The 19838-nt window shown below is 39.9% G+C and overlaps 1 protein-coding gene across 21 annotated transcripts in view; it reads left to right on the top strand.

Moving 5' to 3' along the window:
- The window catches only part of SDCCAG8 (SHH signaling and ciliogenesis regulator SDCCAG8), a 246837-nt gene that overhangs the window by 25231 nt on the left and 201768 nt on the right, over window positions 1-19838 (top strand). For all 21 annotated transcript variants that reach the window (XR_008293144.1, XR_008293145.1, XR_008293146.1 and 18 more), the window contains exons 5-6: window positions 1826-1951; window positions 15523-15663. Coding sequence is in view for 18 of the 21 variants with exons in the window: in XM_053209297.1 (XP_053065272.1) it covers window positions 1826-1951; window positions 15523-15663 (267 nt within the window). In the remaining 3 variants the exon portion in view is untranslated. The remainder of the gene's footprint in view (window positions 1-1825; window positions 1952-15522; window positions 15664-19838) is intronic.

The following is a 19838-nucleotide window of genomic DNA, read 5'->3' on the forward strand; positions in this document are numbered from 1 at the left end:
GGCTGTGTTTACTGTTTTGTGTTATTATAGGTGTCAGAGGCTAAAATTTCCTCTAGTGTCCTGGTTTATGTCTCCCCTGTTATCTTTGGGCTTCCCTTGAGAATTCTTCTTAAATATAGTCTGAGATGTGTAATTTTACTGTATTCCTTTGTTATTTTACAGACACCCTTTTGATGTGGTGGTTAGATGTGGGAGCAAGGGAGGCATTTTATAGTCGTATGGTTAGGTTTCCATCTTTTAATGAGTCTGTGCCCCTTAGCTTTGACCTTCACAAGTGCTTCTCAGTCATCCTCTCATCTTTTTTTTTTTTTTTCAATTTATATATTTTGAGAGAGAGAGAGAGAGAGAGAGTATGCATGGGGGTTGGGGCAGAGAGAGAGAGGGAGAGAGAATCCCAAGCAGGCTCTGCACTGTCAGCATGGAGCCCGAGGTGGGCCTTCAACTCACGAACTATGAGATAATGACATGAGCTGAAATCAAGAGTTACATGCTTAACCAACTGAGCCACCCAAGTGGCCTCACCCTCTCATCTAATGTGCAGTGAGAAGGCTTGAGTGAGCTGGAGTTGGGTATTTCCCTTCCCTCAGGTCACGTAGGTTCTGAAAAGCCCTAGCTGTTTAGGTTCTGGTAAAATAGTTTCTCTCGAGGCAGGCCTTTCTAAGAATAGAATGCTTTGGGCATATTTCAAGGTAGCTATTTTTCCTCTCCTACTAGAGAAGATTGAGGGGATTTGTCTCTAGTCTTTACTGTAAGAACCTGGTAGTGTCCTAAAGATAAAACTCACAAAACTGTGACTGGGTCCTTCTGGGTCCTTTAGACTGTACTGGTACTGGTTTCCCTGGAAGTTTCTGCTCAGGTAGGTTGTGATTCTCAGAGACTGGTCTGTCTCTCAAATTTCGTGGATGGAAGTTTTCCCTGTGACCTCAGTTCTCTGACGGATTTCAGAAGAGTGGTGATTTCTTGGTTTGTTCAGCTTTTCTCTTGTTGTAAAGATGAGAATGATGTCTTCCAAGCTCATTATATGCCAGACCAAAAATTGCAAGTCTGCAGTGTTTTTTTAATTATAGCTTTCGAGCTCAGATTTGGTTTTTGGGTTTTTTTCTGAATAAAATAATTGAAATAGAATTTGCATATATTGCTTAATATTTTTTTTATTATACTGGTAACGAAGATTAAGGTAAATATTGTACCATCAGTGCATTGATTTTTTTTGTGACATTTTTTCAGAGAGTGAGACGCCACTCAATAGCTTTTCTAATTGTTATTTATCTGTAATCATTTGTATTATTCCTCACCAGGCTAAGGAAGCTCTCTTAAAGAACTCTCTGCCAAACTATGTCACTCATAATTTCCCTTCATCTGGCTACCAATTCATGGATAACTATTCCAACTTTCCATGCCTTTCTGTCTCAGAGTCCTGTTATCTATTTAATCACTCTGGGGTTCAACAAGTTATTAGCATTTGAGCATGAATAATAATATATCTTATTTTTCAGCAGTCTACCTTATTCTTAAAAGTCTTTTAGATAATCCCTTTAATTATAGTCTTTCTTAAGCCTACAAAAAAATTGTCAGAAATCACACATTTCTGTAATACGGCCATTAGCAGACCCTCTACTGTATTCCCTAGCCTCTTGTTTTGTTTGTTTGTTTGTTTGTTAGCTAGTGTTTGAGTTGCTTTATTTCTCTAAATATAATAATTCAGAAAATGGATAGAGAGCATAAGTTTTCCATGCTTTATAGCATGTTGGATCATTTAGTAAACAGCAATTAACAGTGCTTAAAAATGCTTAATGCATTTGCTATTTGTTTCTGCTTTTTACAGGAGGAACTCTCTGGAATGAAAAACAGGGTACAAGTAGTTGTGCTTGAAAATGAAAGTCTCCAACAAGAGCTGAAATCTCAAAGACAAGAGGAAGCAATGAGGGAACAAACACTTCTGGATGCATCTGTGAGCATTGTTTTTAAACCATAAATTATATTTTAGTTTGAACGTTCCTTCCTACCCTCCCTGACCAGCCTCTGAACTGCTGAAATCCTCCACTTGAAATTTGGCACATGTACTCTGCTGTTGCTCGCTTGGGCCTCAAAAATTAAGATTCGCCGTGGTGGGATGAATCCTCAAATGAAATGATGTAGCAATGCCTCATATCCACACTGGTTTCCTCCCTGAGCACACCGTTGATGTTTTTTCCATATGGAAACAGCAGGGTGAAGCAGGAAGTGCATTACATAGGAGGCACTCTGTTAAATCCAGAAACTGTATAACTGGAGCTTGGATTTCTGTTGTATTTCCCTAAGGGTTCCAATCGTGCTCTGAATTCTGATCAGTCTGATTGGCAGAATGGAGGAGCAGAAGGAACCCTGGCCCGAGGGTCCAGGGATCAGCATGTTAGTCTTCCCATTTTCCCTAACAAGCGGGTTAGCGAGTGATTTTACAGGGTTTTCCAACATGGCTTAACCTCATGTTCCTCTGTCTATTGGCAAATGGAGGGGATTCAGCTATATTAGCAGTTCTTAATCTTTCACGTGAGTGACAATCACTTGAGATATTTGTTGACCGTGCAGATTCCTGAGTGCCATCCCCTGAGAGTCTGATGCAGTCGGTCTGGGTTGAGACCTTGAGTCACAAAGATGAATGTGCCATATTTTGCAGAACAGTGGATTCGAGGATCTCTATAATTCTAGGACACAAAATTCTTGTGATGATACTTAAGTAGTGTTTAAACTCAGTATCTCCTTATGACTTTTCAGAGGTACTGTCACCTTAAAATTTTTACTTACGCTTTTGCTGTAGGACACAGTTAATCACAGCTTGTTCTGCTTTTTGAAACAAAGTCAGGGTTCCATGGGGAAGTTTTAACACTTGCCCGCTGCAGCTTTACAGTGGATTTTGGCTTAGTCATCATTAGCACATCCGTCCTGTTAAGAAAAAGACACGCGTGTCTTAATGTTTTACCTAGGTGTCCTCTAATTTTTGACCTTGAAGTTTTTTAAATTTTCCTGACCTGATGTTTCATTTGCAATCCTTGAGGTCTGTGTTAGAATTTACTATTTAGAGGCAGCTGATTGTGTTAAATCTGAATGGCAAAGTGGGCTGATCAGTGTTTCAGGTTATTTTTCTGCAGCACATTTCAGTTCGCGGTGAGCTGTTTTCCCTTCCCTGGAAGGCTTTTTCTTAATATTTATATTATTATGTTATATTATTTATTATCAATATTAGTACTTAAAAGTTCCATCTTAATTGCTTATTCAATGTCAATTTAAGGTGATATAGCCATATAAAAAGTACTTAGAATTCAGTCATTTTAAAAAATTAGTACATTCTTTTGGTTTTCTTCCCAATATGCAGTCACTTAGCAAACAGCTACTTGATTATTCATAGTCTTCAGTATTTATACAGTGGCAAGGAAGTGGAAGAAGGGGGAAGTGAAGTGAGAAAGGAAATCAGGCAGACAAGTGAAGCAGAGGGCAGAGAAGGGAGTAACACCAAAGGGGAAGGAGACAATGGTAAAAGTGCAACATGCTTTGCTACATGAACAAAGGAAACTAGCTGAAGTCAATTGCAGCCTTAATTATGGAAAAAAAACACAGCTGTCGAGAGTTATGTTTTAACATTCACACGAACTAAAATATAATGCAGACGATCAAAATTATTGTTGCAGATATGTCAGGAGACCTTGATGTCTGTTTTAACGTTGGTCGTCTGTTACTTTGTAGATATAGAATTACAACCCGTACTGGTTTTTTTTTTTTTTTAAGAGAGAGAGGGCTCAGGCTGGGGAGAGGGGCAAAGCGGGGAGAGAGAGAGAAAGATAGAGACAGAGAGAGTCCTAAGTAGGCTCCACACTCAGTGCAGAGCCTCACGTAGGGCTCGATCCCACAACCCTCGGATCAGGATCTGAGCCAAAACCAAGAGTCAGATTTTCAACCAACTCAACCAACCAGGCACCCCTACCCCCACTGCTTACTGCTTTTTGCTTGCATAGGTGAAATGAGGCATTTCAGCAACATAAGCATGGTGCTATAATTCAGAGGGGTTTTTAAATTTAAATTCAAGTTAGTTAACATGTAGTGTAGTATTGGTTTCAGGAGTAGAATTTAGTGATTGATCATTTACATATAACACCTGTTATGCCCAGAAAGACCACTAGGGAGCCGAGTCAGATGCAAAAGCAAAAGACCCTTTATTCGAGCTAGCTCGAGCTCAATCCCCTACCTGCACCGACGCAGCGGTGAGATACCGGGGAGAGAGAGCGAGTTTCAAAAGGACAAAGGTTTTATAGGGGTCTAGGGGCAGTTGGTGAGGTAATGGCTGTGGCCTCAGCTGATTGGCTGGGGAAGGGTCGGAGTCCTGTTACGAAGGTCACTGGGCATGTTTTGATCAGGAAGTTTGAATGGGTGAGCGGGAGGTTACTCAAGGGGAGGAGGCTGGTCTAGGTGAAGGACACAGAACAAGATGGAGTCAGCTGGCGTAGGCCCGCCCTTTCAACACCCAGTCCTCATCCCAGCAAGTGCCCTCGTTAATGCCCGTCACCCATTTGTTCCATCCTGCCACCTACCTCCCCTCCAGCAACCCTCAGTTTGTTCTCTGTATTTAACAGTTTCTTATGGTTGGGTGCCTGGGTGACTCAGTCGGTTAAGTGTCCAACTCTTGGTTTCAGCTCAGGTCATGAACTCATGGTTTGTGGGATTGAGTCCCATGTCAGGCCCATGCTGACAGCACAGAGCCTGCTTGGGATTCTCTCTCTCCCTCTCTCTCTGCCCCTCCCCAATTCATGCTCGCTCGCTCTCTCTCTCTCTCTCTCTCTCTCAAAATGAATAAACTTAAAAAAAAAGATTCTTATGGTTTGCCTCCCTCTCTGGTTTTATCTTATTTTACCTTCCCTTCCCTTATGTTCATCTGTTGTGTTTCTTAAATCCACCGATGAGTGAAATCATGTGATATTTGTCTTTGTCTGACTTATCTCTCTTAGCATAATACACTCTAGATCCATCCACATTGTTGCAAATAGCAAGATTTCATTCTTTTTGATTGCAGAGTAATATTCCATTGTATATATACACAACATCTTCTTTATCCATTCATGAGTCAATGGGCTTTTGGACTCTCAATAATTTGGCTGTTGTTGATAGTGCTGCTATAAACGTTGGGTTGCATGTGCCCCTTCAAATCAGCATTTTTGTATTCATTGGATAGATATGTAGTAGTGTAATTGCTGGGTCGTAGGATAGTTCTAGTTTTAATTTTTTGAGGCAACTCTGCACTGTTTTCCAGAGTGGCTGCACCAGTTTGCATTCCCACCAGCAGTGCAAAAGAGATTCTCTTTCTCCGCATCCTTGCCAACATCTGTTGTTGCCTGGGTTGTTAATGTTAGCCATTCTGACAGGTGTCAGGTGGTAGCTCATTGTGGTTTTGATCTGTATTTCCCTGATGATGAATGACGTTGAGCATCTTTTCATGTGTCTGTTAGCCATCTAGATGTCTTCTTTGGAGAGGTATCTATTCATGTCTTTTGCCCATTTCTTCACTGGATTACTATTAATTTTTTTTTTTTTTTTGGGTGTTGAGTTTGATAAGTTCTTTATAGATTTTGGATACCAACCCTTTATCTGATATGTCATTTGCAAATATGTTGTCCCATTTCACAGGCTGCCTTTCAGTTTTGTTGATTGTTTCCTTTGCTCTATAGAACCTTTCTGTCTTGATGAGGTCCTAATTGTTCATTTTTGTTTTTGTTTCCCTTGCCTCTGGAGATGTGTCTAGTGAGAAGTTGCTGCAGCTGAGGTCAGAGAAGTAGCTGCCTGTTTTCTCCTCAAGGACTTCGATGGCTTCCTGTCTTACATTTAGGTCTTTCATCCATTTTGAGTTTAGTTTTGCATATCGTATAAGAAAGTGGTCTAGGTTTCATCTGCATGTAACTGTCCAGTTTTCCCATTTGCTGATGAAACTGTCTTTTTTCCATTGGATACTCTTTCCTGCTTTGCCAAAGATTAGGTGGCCATACATCTGTGGGTCCATTTCTGGGTTCTCTATTCTGTTCCATTGACCTAAGTGTCTGTTTTTGTGCCAGTACCATACTTTCTTGATGATTACAGCTTTGTAGTACACCTTGAAGTCTGGAATTAGTTTTCATTTTCAGGATTGCTTTGGCTATTTGGGGTCTTTTCTGGTTCCATACAAATTTTAGAATTGTGTTCTAGCTCTGTGAAGAATGCTGATGTTATTTTGATATGGATTGCATTGAATGTGTAGAATGCTTTGGATAATACAGACATTTTTGTTCTCCTAATCCATAAGCATGGAATGTTTTTCCATTTCTTTGTGTCTTCTTCAATTTCTTTAAGAAACGTTCCATAGTTTTCAGCATTCAGATATTCACTTCTTTGGTTAGGTTTATTCCTAAGTATCTAATAGGTTTTGGTGCAATTGTAAATGAGATCAATTCCTTGATTTCTCTTTCTGCTGCTTCATTATTGGTATATAGAAATGCAACAGATTTCTCAAAGTTGATTTTATATCCTGAGATTGTGCTGAATTCATATGTCAGTTCTAGTAGATTTTTGGTGGAGTTTTTCAGGTTTTCCATGTAGAGTATCATCTGTACAGTGAAAGTTTGATTACTTCCTTGCCAGTCTGTATGCCTTTTATTTTTTGTTGTTGTTATCTGATTGCTGAGGCTAGGGCTTCCAGTATTATGTTGAAAAACAGTGGTGAGAGTGGACATCCCTGTCTTATTCCTGACCTTAGGGGGAAAGCTCTCAGTTTTTCCCCATTGAAGATGATATTAGCTATAGGTATTTTGTATATGCACTTTATGATGTTGAGGTATGCTCCTTCTCTCCCTACTTTCTTGAGGGTTTTTATCAAGAAAGGATGCTGTATTTTGTCAAATGCTTTTTTTGCATGTATTGAGAGGATCATGTGGTTCTTATCCTTTCTTTTATTATTTATTTTTTAAAATGTTTGTTTATATATTTTTGAAAGAGAGTGAGCAAGTGCATAAACAGGGGAGAGGCAGAGAGAGAGAGAGAGAGAGAGAGGCAGACACAGAATCTGTAGCAGGCTCAAGGCTTGAAGCTGTCAGCACAGAGCCCAACACGAGGCTTGAACCCACAAACTGTGAGATCATGACCTGAGCCTAAGTCAGACACTTAACAGACTGAACCACCCAGGTGCCCCTTTATCCTTTCTTTTATTAATGTAGTATATCACATTGATTGATTTGTGGGTATTGAACCAGTCCTGCAGTCCAGGAATAAATCCCACTTGATCATGGTGAATAATTCTTTTAATGTATTGTTGGATTCAATTTGCTTGTATCTGGTTGAGAATTTTTCATCCATGTTCATCAGGGAAATTGGTCTGTCATTCTCCTTTTTAGTGGGGTTGTCTTTTTTGGAATCAAGGTAATGCTGGCCTCATAGAGTGAATTTGGTTCTTTCCATTTCTGTTTTTTGGAACAGTTTCAAAAGAATAGGTATTAATTCTTCCTTAAATGTTTGGTAGAATTCCCCTGGGAAGTCATCAGGCCCTGGATTCTTGTTTGTTGGGAGGTTTTGATTACTGATTCAGTTTTTTTTTTGTTTTTTTTTTTTTAACTTTTATTTCTTTTTGGGACAGAGAGAGACAGAGCATGAACGGGGGAGGGGCAGAGAGAGAGGGAGACACAGAATCAGAAGCAGGCTCCAGGCTCTGAGCCATCAGCCCAGAGCCTGACGCGGGGCTCGAACTCCCGGACCGCGAGATCGTGACCTGAGCTGAAGTCGGACGCTCAGCCGACTGAGCCACCCAGGCGCCCCAGCTGATTCAGTTTCTTTACTGGTTATGTGTCTGTTCAAGTTTTCTATTTCTTCCTTGTTTCAATTTTGGTAGTTTATATATTCCTGGGAATTTTTCTATTTCTTCTAGATTGCCAATTTGTTGGTATATAATTGCTCATAATATTCTCTTATGACTGTTTGTATTTCTGCAGTGTTGGTTGTGATCTCTCTCATTTGTGATTTTATTTATTTCAGTCTTTTCCTTTTTCTTTTTGGTAAGTCTGGCTAGGGGGTATTTAATTTTGTTAATTCTTTCAAAGAACCAACTCCTAGTTTTGTTGATCTGTCCTATGGTTTTTTTGATTTCGATATCATTGATTTCTTTTCTAATCTTTATTATTTCCCTTCTTCTGCTGTTTTTGGGTTTATTTGCTGTGCTTTTTTTTCCCCCAGCTCCTTTAGGTATAAGGTCAAGTTCTGTTTTTGAGACATTTCTTCCTTCTTTAGGTAGTCCTGGATTACTATATACTTTCCTCTTATGACTGCCTTTGCTGCATCCCGAAAGGTTTGAACTGTAGTGTTTTCATTTTCATTGGCTTCCATGTAGTTTTTAATTTTCTCTTTAATTTCTTGGTTAACCCATTCATTCTTTAGTAGGGTGTTCTTTAATCTCCAAGTATTCGTGGTCTCTCCACATTTTTTCTTGTGGTTGACTTAAAATTTCATAGCGTTGTGGTCTGAAAATATGCTTGGTATGATCTCGATCTTTTTGTACTTGCTGAGGCCTGATTTGTGTCCCAGTATGTGATCTATTCTGGAGAATGTTCCATGTGCACTTGAGAAGAATATGAGTTCTGCTTTAGGATGTTCCAAATATTTCTGTTGAGTACATCTGGTCCAGTGTGTCATTCAATGCCATTGTTTCCTTGTTGATTTTTTGCTTAGATGATCTGTCCACTGTTGTAAGTGGGGTGTTAAAAGGCCCTAGTATCATTGTATTATTATCAATGAGTTTCTTTATGTTTGTGAGGAATTGATTTATATATTTGGGTCCTCTCAAGTTGGGAGCATACATATTTACAATTATTAGATCTTCTTGGTAGAGAGACCCCTTAATTATTATTATATAATACCCTTCTTCATCTTTTGTTACAGTCTTTGTTTTAAAATTTAGTTTGTCTGATAATAAGTATGGCTACTCTGGCTTTCTTTTGATGTCCATTAGCATGAGATGGTTCTCACTCCCCTCAATTTCAATCTGCAGTTGTTTTTAGGTCTAAAATGAGTCTTTTGTGGGGATCATGTAGATGGGTCTTGTGTTTTATTTTTAATCCATTTTGATACACTGTGTCTTTTAATTGGAACATTTAGTCTATTTATACTCAGAGTGATTTTTGAAAGATATGAATTCAGCGCCATCATGTTACCTGTAGAGTTGGTGTTTCTAGTGATGTTTTCTGATCCTTTGTAGTCTTTGTGGATTTGGTCTTCTTTTTTTTTTTCCTCTCCACTCAAAGAGTTCCCCTTAAAGTTTCTTGCAGGGCTGGTTTAGTGGTCATGAACTCCTTTAGTTTTTGTTTGTCTGGGAAACTCTTTATCTCTCCTTCCATTCTGAATGACATCCTTGTTGGATAAAGAATTCTTGGCTGCATATTTTTCCCATTCAGCTTGATGAATATATCCTGCCACTCCTTTCTGGCCTGCCAAGTTTCTGTGGACAAATCTTCTGTAAACCTGATCTGTCTTCCCTTGAAGGTTAAGGACTTATTTTTCCCTTGCTGCTTTCATGATTCTTTCTTGACCGTGTATTTTGTGAGTTTTACTATGATATGTTGGTTGGCTTTTATTAAATTTCATGGGAGTTCTTTGTGCTTCCTGGATTTTGGTGTCTTTATCCTTCCCAGATAGCAAAGTTTTCAGCTATAATTTGTTCATATAAACCTTCTTTCCCTTCTTCTCTCTTTTCATCTTCTGGGACTCCTATGATACAAATGTAATTCCTCTTTAATAAGTAGCTGAGTTTTCTAAGTCTTGTATTGTGATCTTTTGTCTTTGTTTCCCTCTTTTTTTCAGCTTCATTATTTTCCATAATTATCTTCTATATCATTGATTCACTGCTCTGCTTCATCCATCCTCACCATCATGGCATCATTCAAAATTCCATCTCAGTATAGCATTTTTAATCTTGGCCTGACTAGGTTTTAGATCTTTTATTCCTACAAAAAGGGATTTTCTGGTGTGCTCTATGCTCTTTTCAACCCCAGCTAGCATTCTTATAATTGTGGTTTTAAATTCTAGTTCAGACATATTACTTATATCTGTGTTGATTAAATCCCTAGCCATCATTTAACCTGTTCCTTCTTTTAGGGTGAATTCCTCCATCTTGTCATTTTGGAGGAAGAGAAAAAAAAATTTAAATTAAACAATTAAAACAAAACAAAAAATCAAATAAAGGAAGCTATAATCTAGGTGTGTTTCGTGTGCTTCCTGAGAAAAGTTTGATAGAAAAGAGAAAAAAGAGAAAAGGAAAAAAAGTAAAAGAAAAAGAAATTAAAAATAAAAAATTAAATAATAAAATAGAATAGAATAAAATAAAATAAAAAATAAAATAGAATACAAATTTTGCTCTTGAGGTGCCTGGGTAGCTCAGTCAGTTAAGCATCCGACTTTGGCTCAGGTCATGATTTCACCATTTGTGAGTTCGAGCCCTGTGTTGGGCTCTGTACTGACAGCTCAGAGCCTGGATCCTGCTTCAGATTCTGTGTCTCCATCTCTCTCTGCCCTTCCCCTGTTTGTGGTCTGTCTTTCTCTCTCTCAAAAATAAACATTAAAATTTTTTTTTAATGGTTCTTTCTGTATCTAAGAAAGAAAAAAACCCCCAAACTCCACAACATAATCAAAAACATAAGCAAAGAAAATGAACAAGCAAATAAGAAACAACCCAAATAGAGATAGATCCAGTTTCCCCTAGAACTGAAACTTTGCGGTACACTGTGATCTTTAGACTAAGTGGATGGAAAGGGTTTTTTCTGGTCTTCTGGGGGAGGGGCCTACTGCTGTTTCTCAGGCCAACTTGCCCTAGTGGAGATGTGCCTGGAGAGTGCAGGTGGGTAGGGATTGTAACAGCTCCGTTCTCCATTTTATGGTACTGCTTAGCTCACTGGGGTTGATCACTGCAGTTCAGCTGGGGGTGAAAATGGCTTCACCCCACTGTCTAATCTCTATAGTGAGAATTTTGCACCTTCACAGGTGTGTGATCAATCACTCCTCTTTCGTCTCAGGCTTCCATCCTCTCCCCACCTTTACTCTCCTATCCAAGCTGCTCTCTTGCCAGGTGGCACCTCCCTCCAGAGTTTTATCTCAGATGGGGCTGCGTTTCAAAACCCTACACTTCAGAGACCCACGTGGCTCAGACCCATGCTGATCCTCTGGGAGAGGGTCTTGCTGAACAATTGCCAGGTATTGATTGTCCCAAAAAACATTTGCAGGAGACCACACAGCAGCAGAGGCTCAAAGTTTATGGTAAATCCCAACACATAGCTATTGCCAGGGTTTGTTGCCCTTAGCTAGTGTCTTTGTTCTGATATCAGTAAACATGGCAGCTCTCTGGGGCCTGCTGAGACTTTTGCCTGTGGAGAGGCCATATTGCCTCTACCAAATGCACTCCAAGTAGTGGAACCCTCTCTCCCTGTGTGGCACATGGACCCCTTAGACCACACTACCCGCTCCTTGGGGATTCACCCTGCTTCCTTACCAGAGCACTACTGGGCACTGAGCTCTGAAACTTCAGATTCTGCACTCCGCTGTGTGTGTGGGTTTTTTTTTTTAATGTTTATTTATTTTTGAGATATAGTGTGAGCAGAGGAAGGGCAGAGAGAGAGAGAGAGAGAGAGAGAGACAGAATCCAAAGCAGGCTCCAGGCTCTGAGCTGTCAGCACAGAGTCCATCACAGGGTTCAAACCCTCAGACTGTGAGATCCTGATCTGAGCCAAAGTCGGATGCTTAACCGACTGAGCCACCCAGGCACCTCTGTACTCCACTATTTATAGAAAACTGTTGGTGTTGAAACCCTCTCCTTTTTCCCTGTCAGTGGTTTTGGGAAACAAATTTCTTCTTGTCCAGTTCCCTGTGAGTGTTTTCACTCTCTCTCTCTCTCTGTCTCTCCCTTTAGCTACTTTCAGGAGAAATGCTTTTCTTGCATGATTCCAACACACTGCACTGTCTCCCCCTTCTCTCTCTGTCCTCTATCTGTGAAAATGGCTCCCTAATCTCTGTGGTGCCACGGCTTTTCTCTCTCCCAATTCACCTCTCTACACCATATACCTGCCTAGATCTCTCGCTCAAATTATGCAGATTGTCATGTTCATCCTCAGTTTAATTTCCTAGGTGTCCAAAATGGTTTGGTGTTGATCTAGCAGTTTTTCTGGGAGGACACAAGCTCAAGATCCTCATACTATGCTGCCATCTTAACTCTTTTTATTCAGAATTTTAACGTAAAATGACACTTTTTAGAATATCTTAAATATAAACACACCAAGAGAGATTATCTTTTTTTTCTGAATGCTTTTTACTGAATCTATTACCATATTGACAGTAGATCTTGCCAAAGCTATTGGAAGATTTGAGTATAGGTTTTCAGTATTCTTAATACTTTCTTTTGAAAAATAATTAAAATAGATAGTAATAATTGACATTTATTGATCACTACATGGTTATGATGTAGCAGGCACTATATCCAGCACTTTGTTTACATTAAATTATTTCAGGCTTGTAGTAGGCAAAGAAGGCAGGTGTTATATCTATTTTCAGATGAGTAAATTAAGGTATATAGCAGTTAAGTAAATAAAGCAACTCTACGAATGTCACACACACACACACAGCTAGAAAATGGCAAAGTGAAGACTCAAATATCAGACTGTCTGACTCCCTAGATCCATCTACCTAGTCTAATGTCATACTGTCCTGCATAGGTTAAGAATAGCTTGTCAATATTGAACCAAACCATCTTTGTTTGCCATTGCATAGAAGATTCTCCCCAGAAGAGAAGAACGTCCTCTTTATTGTTCCTTAATTTTAGCCTTGGACTTGGATGGTAGCCTACATGACTTTTAGATTTTAGTCTATTTTATGACCTAGTAGTTGAAGGAACAAACAGTTTATTTTTTAAAAACTAAAACTGTTCAAGGGCTATTTCATTTCTATCTTTATTTTTCATCTTTTTTTCCTATGAAATTTCTTTTCATGGAGAGCTTTTCTCAAGAGTTCCAAAAATTATAATAATATTAAAATATGCTATTTATTAGAAATTTTGGCATGTACAAAGCATAAGAGACTCTTAAAAACTGAGAACAAACTGAGGGTTGATAGGGGGTGGGAGGAAGGGGAGGGTAGGTGATGGGTATTGAGGAGGGCACCTTTTGGGATGAGCACTGGGTGTTGTATGGAAACCAATTTGACAATAAATTTCATATATTAAAAAAGAAAAAAAAAGAAATTTTGGCATGTATACTCATTAAAAGATCTAGGAGATTTTTTTTTAAAGCAGAACATTTCTGAGCCATTTCTTTTTCTGTCTATTTCATTCTCCCCACTACCACCCCTCCCCTCAATTAAGAAATCAGAGGTTTTCAGTGATCTTCAGGGATGTAAATGCTAACTAAATTTTTAAAACTTTGGTCAAATGCCATTCAGGTTTTTAAATGTTATCTGTGAAAGGACAAAGTGTCAATTAGACTAGCACTGCTTTCCAAAGAATGACAGTATTTTATACCATAAGCCAGCAATCTGTGGTCTATGTGCTTTCTCCAATTTCTCCACAGGAAATTAGATAGTTCTCTAATGCAGCTTTGAATGCACTCAGTCAAATATTGAAAGATTTGTCCTTACCTACCAAATCAAATTCAAACTTGTTATACCATGCTTCCCAGACCCTTATTTGCCTCAGAGGCTTGACATTTTGAACATCCATTGTTTTGGGTTGCTTCAATCTCTAGTCATTTCAGATAGCCTGAATCTCTCGGAGGCACCATACTTATTCACACTTCTGTGATTTTCCCCATGATGTGTTTTTCCTGGCATGCTCTTCCTATCTAGCTCTCTCTTTCTCACCCAAGATATCATGCCAGTGTCAACACCTCCAGAAAACCTTCCTTGAATCTCTGGTTGTTCTTAGTGTCCCTCGTCTGTTTTGGCATAGTCACCCATGCACACCTCTGGCTTAGCACATACCATATTAAACTGAAATTATCTGCTTAGGGTTTTTGCCTTGAGGATAAGATTGGTCTGGCTCGTTTTTACCCTCCAAGCTCCTTAGCACACTGCCTGAACATAGGAGGTATCATACACAGGCGTTTGCATTAAACTGAACTTCCAGAAGAATGTGGAGGAGGCTCTCGGAATACTATCTCTTTCTAGCATGATACGACACCGCAGTATAGTTCTGGGTTTCGGACCTGTCCTCTCTTGTGAGTGCTTCTTTGGCCCTTAGCAAGAGTTCCATAATTATTCATTGAGTTACATTTGTATTTCCGTCCTTGTGGTACATATAAATTACCCAGATCTTTGGGCTGCATATTTCGTTGAATGTTGAGAGGGTAACAGAGGTGGCAAACACAGTGGCAGCAACAAATTCAGTCTGTAGGCATGTTTTGTTTGACGAGCTATGAACCAGTGTTTAACAATGTTTTAGCTGAAAAGCCAGATACCCGGTTTAATCTCTTAAAAACTCAAAAGATTGTTTTTGTAACTTAACTTCGCATTCACACATGGCAGCAATTGCCTGGAACTGAGTAGTGGCTGCATGTTTTAGATGGTTTGCAATGGTCCCTACCAATTCTTGGTGAGTCCCTGGCATGCAGGCTGCATGTCAGTTCTGTTTATCTGCATGCATTGTTTTTTTTTGTTGAAGATAAATATTTTTCTGGAAGGGCAGGAGAGCATCGTCGTTCAGGGTGTGGACTAGGGAATTAGATTGCCCGGGGTTCAGATCCCAGCTCTGCCGCTTATTAGCCACTTCTACCTTTGTGACTCTTACAAGTTACTCAGTGTCACTCAATTTCCTTTTCTATAAATTGGAGATAACAATAAACTCACCTCCTAGGGTGGTTGTAGTGATTAAATGAGTTGATATATGTGAATCACATAAACCGAGTCTGGCACATAGTAAACACCGTAGGTATTAGCACTATTATTAGTCATGGCTTTAGGAAATGTGGAAAATGAAAACAAGAGAGGGCCCTGTGTTTTAAGAATATATGTCTCCAGGGGCGCCTGGTTGGCTCAGTCAGTTAAGTGCCTGAATTTGACTCAGGTCATGGGCTCACTGTTCCTGAATTTGGGCCCCACATCCGGCTGTCTGCTGTTAGCACAGATCCTGCTTCGGATCCTCTGGCTCCCTCCCTTCCCACCCCCCCCCCCCCCACACACACATACTTTCTCTCCCAAAAATAAATAAATGTAAAAAAGAGAAAGTATGTCTTCAGAGAAATAAGAGAGAAGTTCATTTGTTGAAGCACTGGCATCCAGCCCTCCTTGCTCATTTATGTTATTGCCTGCGCCTGTAGGAATTTGACCTTGTACCACCTGTGCAGTATGACCCTCATGGGCCCACACTTCAAATTCATTCTTGATTTGCAGTTTAGAAGCATATGCTTTTTTACCCCTTTCATCACAGATGCGAATCAGTATTCCATTTGTAAAGCATGCATGTTGATTTAAAGTTAAAATGCCGATTGTAATTACTGGTACATTTTATTTTAGGGAAACATGCAGAATTCTTGGATTACAACAGGTGAAGATTCTGGGGTGGGTGAAGCTGCCAAGAGACGATTCTCCCACGGCAACGCGGATATTGTCATAGGTGCATCTGCTGGGGAAGCCGAAAAACTGAAACCGGAACTGGTGAGATTTTGAGTGCTTTTCTCTTTTGTACTATATTGTGGTAAATATGTATAACATAAGCTTAACACTTTAACCATTTTAAAATTTACCATTTAACAATTTAAGTGTACAACTCATTTGCATTAAATACAATGACAATGTTGTACAGCCATAAACACTATCCATTTCAAGAATTTTTATCATCCCAAACAAAAACCGTTGGGACACCTGGGGTGGCTCAGTCGGTTAAACATCCGACACTTGGTTTCCGCTCAGGTCATGATCTTGTGGTTTCGTGAATTCGAGTCCTAAGTTGGGCTCTGTGCTGGCATTGAGGAATCTGTTTGGGATCCTTTCTCTCTCTCTCTCTTGCTCTCTCTCTCTGTCTCTCTCTCTCTCTCTCTGTCCCGCCCTGACTCATGCTTTCTCTGTCTCTCTCAGAATAAATAAATAAAAAATAAAAAACAAAAAATCAAAAAACTATGTACCCATTAAATAAAACTTCCATTCTCCTCTCTCCTAACCCCTGGCAACCTCTTCTACTTTCTGTCTTTATGAATTTGCCTAGTCTAGGTACCTGACATATGCAGAATCAAACAATATTGGTTCTTTTGTGTCTGGCATGTTTCATCGAGCATGTTTTCAGGGTTCATCGGCGCTGTATCATGTAGCAGAATTTCCTTTTTCAGGGTGAGTCATATTCCATTTATGTCTATACCACACTTTGTTTATCCATTCATTTGTTGATTAAAGTTTAGTTTGTTATCACCTTTTGGGTCTTGTGAATGAAGCTGAACATCAGTATACAAGTATCTGTTTTTGCCCCGACTTTCATTTCCCTTGGGTATATAACCAGAAATGGAATTGTTGGATCCTATGGTAATTCTTCACTCTTTTTTCTTTCTGCTCCTCAGACTCCATCATTTCGTCTGTCCTGTCTTCAAGTTTTCTGATTCTTTGTTCTGCTGCTCACATGTGCCCTTCCATACCTTTCGTGAATTTTTCATTTTGGTTATCGTACCTTCCGATAGCTCTGGGATTTTTGTTTGGTTCCCTTTATACTTTGTTTTCTTACTTTTTTAAAGGTTTTATTTTCATTCCAGTTAGTCGGCACAAAGTGTTATATTAGTTTCAGGTGTACACTGTCTTCCTTACTTCTTGTAGTTTTTTGGACATTGGCCATGTTTCCTTTTAGCTCTTTGGGCGTATTTAAGATTATTGTTTTAAATTATTTTTCTAGTAGGCCTGGTGCCTGTAGATTTTTTTAAGGGTGGTTTCTGTAGATTTATTTGTTTGTTTGTTTGTTTATTATTTATTTATTCTATGCCTCTGAGTAGGTCATATTTTCCTGCTTCTTTGTATGCTTTTGATTTTTTTTTTTTTTTTGTGGTTGAAAACTGGACATTGGAATGAACTGTTATATTGTGATAACTCTGGAAATCCAATCCCCCATTTTCCCCATGGTTTTCTGCTTCTTTTATTGTTGAAGGTTGTATTGTCTTTTTGTTTCGAGACTTTTCCAATTTAATTTTGTAGACTGTTCCTTGTTGTGTGTGATCGCTGAACTCTGTTTCGTTAGCTCATGTTCCACTAATGTTTGATAGATTTCCGTGAATGCCAGGAGCTAAAACAAGTAAGCCAACAACCACCAAAACCACACACGCCTAGGAAGCCCAGAAAGAAGAGCCACCTCTGCCAGTCTTTGTGGATTGGTTCTGTGCTGGGGCATTCCTTCCTTCAGCGTGTAGCTGGGCTTGCTCTCAGCCTAGAGATCAGCTGGAGTGAAAGCTTAAGGTCTTCGCAGGCCCGAGCATGTATCTTCCCGGGGAAGGCTTTCTAAATCCCCTCATATACGTAGCTGGTTTTGAATGTCCTCACTTCCCAGAGTCTCAAATAATTTTATTTTCAGATCAAATGATACTTTCAAATCTTTTGATGTTGTAACAGGCCTTTCTTTTTCCTATTGCTTGAAATCTTATTTGCATTAAATTTGATGTGCAGAATTGATCAATGATGATGAAAATGTAAAAATGACACTGTAAATGGAGGACTCCAGGGGGAGATAGGATGGATTATATAGTTCAGCTCTCATTATCGTCTCTAGGTATTATTGTTAGAGTATTCTGAAGGCTCATATGGCTCTAAACTCCCTCTCCTTTCTCAGCCCCTAACCCAAGCTTTATTCTACTATTTTGGAAAGAGTTCTTTTTTTTTTTTTAAACAAAATGAAAGATTACGTAAATTGTATTTTCTTCCCAGCTGAATAATCTATGATAACTATTTAATGCCCACAAGATAAAGACCCATCTTCCAAGCTGTCCACAGTTTGGTTCAAGCTACCTTTCTGGACTCATTTCTGTCAGTCTCCCAAACATACAGACCCCTCACTACTTACTACGTCATAAACTTATTACCCACTTCCATTTATTTAAAAAAAATTTTTTTTTAATATTTATTTAGTTTTGGGGGAGAGAGAGAAAGAGAGAGAGAGAGCATGACGGGGGAGGGGGAGAGAGAGAGGGAGACACAGAATCTGAAGCAGGCTCCAGGCTCCGAGCTGTGAGCACAGAGCCTGGCACAGAGTTGTGAGATCATGACCTGAGCTGAAGTCAGACACTTAACTGACTGAGCCACCCAGGTGCCCCTACCCACTTCCATTTCTGTTTGCATCACTGGCTGTGGTTTATGCAGATATCCTGACCTAAACTTTCCTTCTTAACTTCTGCCCACCGAAATACTTCCTGCCTACAAGGCTGTGTTCAGATGCCCCCTCCCGTTCTTCCTTCCTTGATTACACACTTCCACTCCTCCTTCTCCCACATTAAATTCGTTTCTCTCTTGGGGCACCTAGGTGGCTCAGTCGGTTGTGTGTCTCACTTGATTTCAGCTCAGGTCATGATCTCACGGTTCGTGGGATCAAGCCCCATTGTTGATCTCTGTGCTGACAGTGCGGAGCCTGCTTGGAATTCTCTGTCTCCCTCTCTTTCCGTCCCTCCCCCGCTCATGCATGTGAGTACTTGCACTCTCTCTCTCTCAAAATAAATGCATAAACTTAAAAAAAAGAATTAATGTCTCTCTTACATCTCCTCTTAGTGTCGTGTTTACAATTGCTATAAATTCGTTGGTTATCCAGTCTGTGGCAAACTGCAGTCCCCACGTCTGTGTGCCCTGTGTCCTGATCCTCCTCGCTGTTTCCCAGGGTTTTGCTCTTGTGCTGGTCTCCTCTTGCTCTTGCATCTTTCCTCCCTCTTCACTGGGTTTTTCTCAGCAGAACATGTGCTCTACTAGCTCCCATCTTGAAGCAAGTACAAAATATACTCTCTGGACCCTGTGCTCCCTTCGAACTATCACTCAACGATTGCTCCCCTGCATACCAACACCTTCCCAAACAGTTGTCCACATTCATGTCACCACGTCTCCCCTCCCACTGTCTCTTTAACATGCGTCGGTTGAGCCGATACCTCACGTTGGCCTCAACTTGTTCTTTTCAAGGTCATCAATGACCTGCACCAATCAGTCCTCCTCTTCCTCAATCTTGTGGCAGCATTCTAATTATGATACGTATAATGCTCGTGTCATCCCCCTTTACTTGTCTAATGGCCCAATTTAACATACGCTCAGAAAAATGCACAAAACAGGGACGTCTGGGTAGCTCAGTTGGTTAAACATCTGACTCTCGATTTTGGCCCAGGTCACAATCTCACGGTTTGTGGGACTGAGCCCCATGTTGGGCTATGTGCTCACAGCTTGGGATTCTCTCTCTATCTCTCTCTCTATCTCTCTCTCTCTCTCTGCTCCTCCCCTCCTTGCACACTCTCTCTCTCTCTTTCAAAATAAATAGATAAAAATTTTAACAGTGCACAAAACAAAAATGTGCAGCTTCATGATTTTGTTCTAATGAGCACCCTCTCTCTCTGTGCCCCCTCCTAGTCACTGCCCCCTCATTCCCTTAGAGCTAATCACTATCTTGACTTTTATGAAAATTGCCGAAGCAAGATCTCTGGACACTATAGTTGATGTCTACCTGATTTTTTAAACACTGTAAAAATTGGGTCACACAGTATATGATTTTTTGTGTCTGACTTATTTTGTTTGACATTATGTTTGTTAGATTCATACACATTGTTGCATGTGGCAGACATTTGTTCATTTTCAGGGTGGGTCTACTGTGTAAATACACTACAATTCATTTATCC

Source organism: Acinonyx jubatus, chromosome E4 (genome assembly GCF_027475565.1).
Source record: "Acinonyx jubatus isolate Ajub_Pintada_27869175 chromosome E4, VMU_Ajub_asm_v1.0, whole genome shotgun sequence".
Lineage (NCBI taxonomy): Eukaryota > Metazoa > Chordata > Mammalia > Carnivora > Felidae > Acinonyx > Acinonyx jubatus.